Here is a 9,232-nt window from a genome sequence, read left to right as displayed (position 1 = left end):
GGGGAAAAAATTTCTGGAAAAAAAATTTTATCAACAAATGCATATATCAGCTGGCATAGAGATGTTCTATCTTAATCAAATTCCTCGGTTCAAGGCTTCGGATGTATTAAATACTTGTTGGGAGAGTTTTGCCGTTCTAGTGGTCCTACCCGGCTCGAATCTGAATTAATAGAAACCCAATATAATCTTTGAATATCAGATGATTTAATACACCGACAATAAATTATAATACTAACCTATTTTAATATTATCTTAGATATTTGAATAATTGTATTCATTCCGGTCAAACTAAACAAAAAGTAGTTCTGTACATCCACGATGACAGAACTAAATATTCTACGTTTACTCGTTTGTTTCTTCTATATTGGGAAGCTATTCAATATAAACTAATACTTCAAAAAAGAGTACCATACATACAAGAATTGAAAAATAAATAATAAAACTAATTTATAATATAAGGTCACATATACATAGCACAACAATCAAGAATCTAATTAATTAATTAAAAGAAAGAGAAATATGAAATTGAATTCAAAGGAAAAAAAATAAAAATAAAAGGAAAGAAGAGAGGCTGTGGGAACTGGGATTGCATTGGAGAAATCAGCGGAGCACCCGTGCCTCCTTGGCAATACAACCATGAACGTCCTTTTTTTTTTCACATGAATATTGCCAAAAACTCTCTGCAAAATTTCACTGTTATCCAAGCAATTGAGATTTTTAGTACCCTTATTAAAGAAATTTGAGAAATTAGAGGCGTTTCAAAAAATGTAAGAACCTAATTAAACTTCATTAAAGATAAAATTTAAGAGGTTTAAAGTTCGAACTCCACGCCATATCCTTAATTTGCTGCCATGCCTTGTCCTCCATTGGTGAAAGAGTCAAAGGTTTTGTCATTTTTTTAATAAATACTTTGTAAGTAAGTATACATGTGCATGGATTTATATAGCACATATTTCATTTACGTGTAATTGACTCAGACCTTGATGAGATTATGTAAATTGAGATTTTGCTTTGATAAGGCTAATAATTTTTTGTCTTTGAGCACTAACATTGCGTTGCAACTTGCAAGTCATGCATTTCTTAATTGAGTCTAAATAACTATAATATGATCAGAATTTTTAATTTCAAATGAGTTATGTTTATTCTCGATATTGAGAGAAATCTACTCTCGTACTTAAGACGAGGCTAGGTGATTCTCTATTATCTTCAAAATTGTCTGCAATCAGTATTATAAGTACTAGCTGGCTACCCATGCATGCATGACATTAAGAGAATCTAAGAGTAATTATCATTCGTATATGTTTTCGACTATTTGATATAGGATTGGATATTATTTTAAATATTTTAAATATGCTCTAGTAATGTTATGCTTATTCAGTTAGGGTATTTAGTTTGTATTACAACTAACGTGACATCAATCATTTATTGTCATGTATACGATATAAATTGATTTATTATTAATTATTAAGATATTATTTTTATAACTCAATCGATAGATAGTACATATATTAAATGCAACACAATTGATACTTGAAGGTGCAAAAGACCTTCAATAAACCAAAAAAAAAAAAGGTAGCACCACGAATTATACCTAAAATCCAGAAGCTCTCTCCTTGATTCTCCTTTCTTCGTAGCTTCATGTTGAGCTTTGGAGTTGTGCCTGTGAAAGGTAATCCGACGCACAAGTGAAGACATGATTAAAGTGTTTAAGTGATGAGAATAAGATAAATATAAAAAGAATTAGGTTAATTTTTGGTTTGAAGTGAACTGAATTGTTGTTAGGATTTCTCCTAGTCTCGAGAGTAATAATCAAAAAGTCTCATTTGTTCTCCTCGAGTCTTGACAAGATATTCTACATCTAATCTCATCTATCAAATTCTAAGTTCAATTTGAACCGTTCTTTCTGTAACTGCTTTCTATTTTAAGTCCTTGTCATCACAGATTAGGTAGTACTCACATGCCGGTAAGATAAGATTTTTATGAGCCAATTCTTATATTTGCTCTCGAATTGGTTTAATCAATGTCATGAGACTTTTAATGAAATCTTATAATGAGCTATTTTGATTTTGGAACATGCATTCTGGGTTTAATAGACATAATCTAAATGCTCCAAAGATTTTATGCTACCCAAATTTAATGACATGTGCTGCAGTACAAGTAATACAATTTTTACTTATGGCACCTACCTAAAATACTAAATATCCAATTGAATAACATTACTCTTAACAGAAATTGTATCACTCCCATGTATTTTCGACCACCATTGTTATATAATATGGGGAGAGAGAGAGAGAGAGAGAGTGGGATTTGGGCTGAATTGTCGGATTCTGTCAAATAAAGAAAAATAATAATGTAAAGTGTCATGCGTGTCTGTGTGGTGTGCAACTCCAAATAGAATCATCATCTCATGAGCTAACAAGTCCTAGGAATGCTCATTCTCGTCCCTTTCTTGGGGTTCTCAAATCTACTTCATCTTTCATTATTAACTCAACCCAAAACCCTAAGTGGGGTTCCAATTGAAACTCTTTACTTTGTTTGGGATTCAAACCTTTTTGACTTTGACCCTACCTAATGTATCTTCTATCCATCATTTGTTTTCCAGAAAACATAATATTTTTCATACCATTAAATACCTTAAAATTTTCATTTCACATGACATCTCATAGGTGAAAGCTAACACTATTTTTTGAGGTGGGTTAGATTATTTTTTAAATTTAATTACTTCTCAAAAAAATTATTCTATATAAATGAAATTATTAAAATACATTTGTATAGAAATTCATTTGTATAGAATAAATTTTAAATTCACTAAACAAATAAAAATAATCCAGATAATTAATTTTTTTTTCAAAAAACTAACCCGGGCTACAATCCGGATTAGCCCCCTCATAGCTTCGCCCAAAATTCTCTTTTGACATTAGTTTCTTTCGAACGAACTGCAAAAACATAATTATGATATGATTGTTATTATATAAAATTTTAAAATAATTAACTGTTATCCATATATTGTCATATATTTGAATACAAAGTGAAACTTCATGCTATACTTTTAAAGTTTTAATTCCATAATTTTGCGTTAAAATTCTCAAGTTTTATGTTCAAGGTATTAGTAACACAATTATAACATCATAACAAAAATAAATCCTCATAATTCGTAATTTAAAATGGAAAATTACAAATTAACAGAAATTTTAATATTATTGTTTCCTCGGTGGCTTAAGTTGATCTTTCATCCTCCTCTTGTTGGCGTTTTTATGCGTGCCCTTTCGGATATGTGCTACAGCATGCATTGAATGCGTACACCTAGTTGCATACTTCTGCGTGTGTCTTAAGGCAAGCTTCTTACACGTGTACTACCTTCATCAGCATCCTTTTTTTTAATTTTCACCTTCTCACAGCTGTAAAAAGAATACAAAAAAAAAAAAGTTCTTATACACATTCGATTGCTATGCCACTTTGTTTGTATTGGTTGAATGTAGCCGCTTATGTATCCCAAGTTGGCAAGTGATACAACATTAATCACTTAAATCACAAAGATTTATGGATCGTGTCCCTTCAATGTATGTACGTAATCACCGCCCAGTACTACTTTTCCTTTAGCTTTCTTTTAGTCAATTTTTGAGAAAATCATAGTAATAATATTCATTCTTTTTAACACTGCATTACGATAAAAGTCTATCAATAGTTTAATCAATTGCCAAATGAAGTCTGCAGCTTATAAATCTGCTCTATGAAAGAAAGAAGGATAGGTTGCTTCTAGATTAAAAAATATATATATACATACTACTCCCAAAACAGACATGTAGAGACTCAAATCTTCAACATCAGCCATTAGGTTAATGAATGGTCGAATAGTATTTATACAAATAATATCATTTAGTGTGCTCACGATAGTGTGTAATGTATTTATAAATATATCATCAAAATGTGGCAAAAAGTTTCAAGCAAATGCATGAATGTGTTGATTTTCTTCCAGATATTAGAAAGTTCACACCATTTTGGGACAAAACATTTGAACTGTGCTGAAGGTGATATGAGATGTACCGATGCATTTCTCAGTATAATTATTATTAATTTTTTTTGAACTTAAAATCAAACAACTGGGTTTATGGTCGAAAGCAGAAGCATGGGCTTTGGGACCATCTCTTTTATTGGGCTTTTTGCTTCTCCATCCAGTCTACTTATCAACTTTACATCATTATGATTCTTTCGAGATATTTGCTACTATAATGTTGATAAATTAGTGCTAATAATCATTTTTGTGTAACTTTTAGGACTTGAATTCGTAACATTAAACATGTCGTGCTCAACGTAACATATTCTAAGTATTAACATTTATGTTTTCCAAAAGTTACAAAACATTCCAGACTTGTATATGCAATACATTCAGACTTGGGCAGTGGCAAGATAGTTATTAAAAAGACAAAACAACATGAAACAGTAGCAAATCTCACAATACAAACCAACGTCTCCCATTTTGAAATTACGCTGATCTATCACAAAGAACTTAGCTCATGAAGTAAGATCACAGCTGCTCAACAGTAGCTATCAATCGGGTTGTTTTGTTGGACAAATGATGTTATTTGCAAACACAGATTATGATGAATAAGTTCAAGCCGAAAACAGTTTCATACACATGCATGATGACTTGGAGGGGCATCTGCAACCCGTGAAGATTTTGAATGCTTACTCATCTTCTGGTCAACTCCCAGCCATTTTTTGATGAGTTCAAATACAGTTTTGTCGCGCAACAGTTCTCGGTGCTCGGCAGGAACTCCTACTCTCTCGACTGCTGGAAATCCATCCGCCTGAATAAGATAGAAATATTATTCATTCGATATGTTTTCAAAGACATGATGAAATAACACTTCACTAAGAAAGTTTAAAACCACAAAATATAGCACACAAAGGCTCATTAAGATATCTAAGCATGACACATAATTGAGTTCAATTATTCTATATGTATATTAAAATCCAATGATAGGTCAGAACAACACCTTAGCCGATTCAGCAGGCACTGTTCCATCTCCATCGACAAAGGAATACTTTGGCTGGAACAGACCAAAAAAAATATAAGTACTAATGCGACATATGAACACAGAAGTATAAAATATACTTGGGAGAAAAGATACGATGTCCATGAGATCCGTGAGATCAACAGAGTGATATTTCTTTGATAACGATTATCTCAGTTAAAAAAGATGACAATATGAACCTCAGAGTTTGATACGGGTGCATTTTTTTTATATGGGTGCAGTTTTACTTAAATTTTTAATTGTGGACCCAATATTAGATAATTCATTAAAGATAAACTTGGAGAGATCCTTAACATCGGTGAGACTTATCTCATCAAAAAGAATTTTGACCACATTTTCCTCAATTCAAGTTGTTGCAGTTAAAAAGCTCGTAGATTAATATATTTCTCACTCAAACCTTACCAATTTAATGTGACACGCCACGTCTGGTAGATAACATGGCTTAGAGGTGGAAAAATTAAAGCACCCTCATTGTAGCTGGTAGCAATATGTGATAGAATCATGTGCTTAAGATAACTGTATAATGATCTTAAGATACATACCATGGTGTGGCATATTTCAGACAAGTCTTCAATTGGAGAAGTCTCTGAACCATAGCTGCATTAAGATGAACTCGATAAACGTCAGATGTGTTTCAATTACCAAATAACCAGTAAATAAGGTCCTCATTAGGAGAGTGCAACAATAACTGTGAGTGCATGCAGTATAACTCTACAGAAACTAAGTGGCATGATAATAAACTAAACAGAGACAAAAATATTGGAGAATCCCCAAAAAATATGAGAGGAGAAGCATAGAAGATAGACATGGTTCAGTATGTAAGCTCATTGTGGTCAAGTTAATCACCAATGTGGTGTATAATAACTTGGACCTGAATTAGCATTGTAGCGTAGTTAGTTTTAGAAGAAAAGAACAACTCAATGATTGAGACAATGACTTGGGAAACAGACTCAGGTTGCATTCAGTCAAAAGCACTTACAGATAGCCAAATCTGCTTTCTCACTTATTTTGCAGTATTTAATTAAAATGAATAAAACTGCTTAAAGAGCAAACAAGGACTTGGAGTCCTTTTTCACATAGCACAGTCCAGGATTTTTCTGGAAGCAGATATATTAAAATCACTTCCACAGAAGCACTCCAAATGCACCCTTATTACAGATTACTGAAATTTGATCAAAGGAACATCCTGGACACCTCAAAAGCAAGTTAAATCTGTTTGGCTAACAAGGTGATTGTGCTTCATCAATATACTGTAAAGAAATTAGATGCAATTGTTAATCAAAGACGCATCAGTAGCTATTTAATAATTTAAGTTTTGGCATCCATATCATGATGTAGGTACATGACAATTTTGTGTTGTAGGAAGAGACAAAAATTGTTTAGGAACATGCCAATTTTGTGTTGTAGGAAAAGAAAAGCTTTGTTTCTGACATACTAAAATCAAATCTAACGTCAACTTGGTATCCAATCGAATAGCTTTTTCCAGTATCCCTATCATAATGTAATAAGTATTCTTCTTCAAGTTACCATGCATCGAACCCATCCCGCCCTAATGTGCTAAGTATTAATAACCTATTTAGCTTGAATTTGCAAACTTCCATTATACAACTACATAACAGAATATTTCAATTCATCATCCAGTGCTAAAGTTGGCAAAAAAGGGATGCTGTCACGAGAGATGTCAAGTTTGACCATAGATTTATTAGGTTCAGAAGAATCTTTAAATACCCAATATTTCAGAACATAAAGAGTCCATCCTCTAATCCAGTTTCATGATGTGGTTCAGCTACTTACCTAACATCAAAAGGTGTGTCATAAGATGTTCCATATATGTTATAATAGCTGACTCCATCGGGTAGCTGAGCATTATTGATAATTTGGCGAGTGCCAGCAGCCCAATCAAGAATTGCAAAGTTGAAGGGTAGAGCTATAGAATTTCCATTATAATCTAGCTGCAACCAGTTAAACTTGTAATGTAAACAAAAATTTGAGGGCCCGCAAAGAAAATTAAAGAGAGAGAGAGATGTGTTACCATTGTTCAGTGCAGTAACAACTAATATAAAAGTACATAATTTGTTTTTCATCTAAAGTGAGAATACAACTTAATCTAAGTCATTAAGATTTTTTTTTTTTTTTTTTTGGTCTTTATTATCTTGACTTAACATTCAATCTAATAAATTTTCATCTGAATTAGAATAGCAGAGTTTTTCTGAGTTTTATCAGAATGAAAAAAGGATTTTTTTTTTTTTTTTTTTTTGATATAGAATGAAAAAAGGTTTGCATCTAGCAATTTCCATATCACCAAAGAACTACCCTCTTTTTCTTTTTTGCACACGAGATGATGAACTTCACCATAACAAGTTTAATGTAATCAGCTATAGAAAATTCTCCACACCCCCCCCCCCCCCCCCGGTCCACCCCAAAAAAAAAATGCTATTCAAAAGTTGAAAATTTTACCTCATTATTCCTCAATGCTTCTTTAAATAGACTAATACTTTCAACTGGGCCATATGTCTCAAGCTTGGCAGAAGATTCCCCATCGTTAGATTGTTTTCGCCAAACCTTGATCTGTGGTTGCTTTTTCCACTTGAAATCTGGATTTGCCAACATCTCGTAGATTGATGGACATTCAACCAACTATGCACAAAACAGATAAACATAACTTTTATAGTAATTCACCAAATGTCGACATAACGAACATCATGACCATAGAATTTGATAAGTCAGGCAAACAGTATGGAAAAGTTAGCAAACAATTTTAACAAAGCTTCATGGTTGGACTTCTTCCATATCTTCCTTTCAAGGACTCAAGTTTGGACATATTTTGCTCATAAATTTTTAGTTGTTAGAAAGAGATGAAATCTGACATAAAGTGAGAACCAAAAAAAATTCAGTCAATAATTGTGGGTATCAGAATTCTCTGTATGCGACTGTACATGGAGATACCAGCAAGGATTAAAACTGACACATGAAAGGCTATACCAGCAAGTACATGATCTCAAAAGGGTGCTGAACATGTTGAGATGGTGGTTATGCAGGGCATTAGCATTGGCGATTATAGAAAACTAGGTAAAGTCATATCCAGTTTTTTTTTTTTTTTTTCTGTCCAACCATTCTAGTCCTTATAAAAAATTTAAAAAAAATGTCTTGAAAGAATTGACAATGACCGTCGAAACATCACTAAGGGGTTAAAGATGCTGTTCTGGATTTGGCAAGTTTATCAAGAAATATAATTATCACATGAGTTTCCAGCTTTAAATTTTCAAAACACATTGAATCATGACAGCAATATGAAATTGTTTTTGTTTCAATTTTGCTCTCTTTTAGGCCCTAATACTCAGATACTGACGGTTCAGTCACATCCTATGAGCATGCAGATGCTGATCTTTTATCATACGAAACATGCTCTACAGTACATGAAATTGACTGTTACATTGAATCATCAGAAAGGAAATAATCATTTGGTGATTATCAGTTGATGCATTTTGGCAACAATCCATGTTATTAAGTTGAAAGATTACCAGTTGATGCATAGTCCACCTTGATACAAAAAAGAAGCTTGCTATGCCTTCAACAAACTGCAAGCCTGTTAAGAGGGAATCATTGATGCATCCTGGTGCACCTGTGAAGCATATTCAAATCAATCTTCATGCAATAATCACTAAACTAGGTAGTTTTAAGGGGGAATAAATAAAAAAGTAGGGTCGGAGTTGAAACTTAGGAGGGATAAGCTTGAAATTGCGCAATTGTTTTGGAAAGTCTTCAGTGTTCCAAGGAGAATCTCATTGCTGTAAATATGCTATACACTATGCATGTAGAAGGAACTTATTCTAATCTTATATTTTGACATTATCTGGAACCACTGATCTCGTATTGTAGATCGACTTTGCATTAAACAGAGAACAAAGAGAAACACCCCCCCCCCCCCCCCCCCCCCCAAAAAAACACACCCCCCCCCCCAACAAAAAAACCAAAAAAAAAACTTAAACTTTTTAATAAACACCAATCCAGTGGCCCGGACCTTAAGAGTCCGATCCTCTCTCTGTTTTTATTCCCTTGGACAAAATACTGGCCGAGGTGGATACCCCTTAAGTCTGGGGGGATGATTAGCCCGAACTTGTAAGTTCGCGCAACGTCCCACACAGGCTATAGCTCACTCTTTCTATGCCCATCTGTATGCATGGAGTCTTGGGACC

General features: G+C 33.3%; 1 protein-coding gene across 5 annotated transcripts in view; it reads right to left on the bottom strand.

Annotated features, from left to right (window-relative positions):
- Positions 1 to 4,306: 4,306 nt before the first annotated feature.
- Positions 4,307 to 9,232, bottom strand: part of LOC18040065 (phospholipase A(1) LCAT3) — a 12,534-nt gene continuing 7,608 nt past the window's right edge. For 4 of the 5 annotated variants that reach the window (XM_024181547.1, XM_006428622.2, XM_024181546.1 and 1 more), the window contains 6 exons: positions 8,558 to 8,658; positions 7,494 to 7,673; positions 6,831 to 6,988; positions 5,579 to 5,633; positions 4,998 to 5,051; positions 4,307 to 4,808 (listed from right to left, as the gene is read on the bottom strand). In XM_024181547.1, coding sequence (XP_024037315.1) covers positions 4,629 to 4,808; positions 4,998 to 5,051; positions 5,579 to 5,633; positions 6,831 to 6,988; positions 7,494 to 7,673; positions 8,558 to 8,658 — 728 coding nt within the window. In that variant the 3' untranslated portion in view covers positions 4,307 to 4,628. The remainder of the gene's footprint in view (positions 4,809 to 4,997; positions 5,052 to 5,578; positions 5,634 to 6,830; positions 6,989 to 7,493; positions 7,674 to 8,557; positions 8,659 to 9,232) is intronic. The other variant, XM_006428621.2, reaches the window with a different exon arrangement.

The sequence above is a fragment of the Citrus clementina genome, unplaced genomic scaffold (genome assembly GCF_000493195.1).
Source record: "Citrus clementina cultivar Clemenules unplaced genomic scaffold, Citrus_clementina_v1.0 scaffold_6, whole genome shotgun sequence".
Classification (NCBI taxonomy): Eukaryota; Viridiplantae; Streptophyta; class Magnoliopsida; order Sapindales; family Rutaceae; genus Citrus; species Citrus x clementina.
This window is presented reverse-complemented; position numbering and strand designations above follow the sequence as displayed.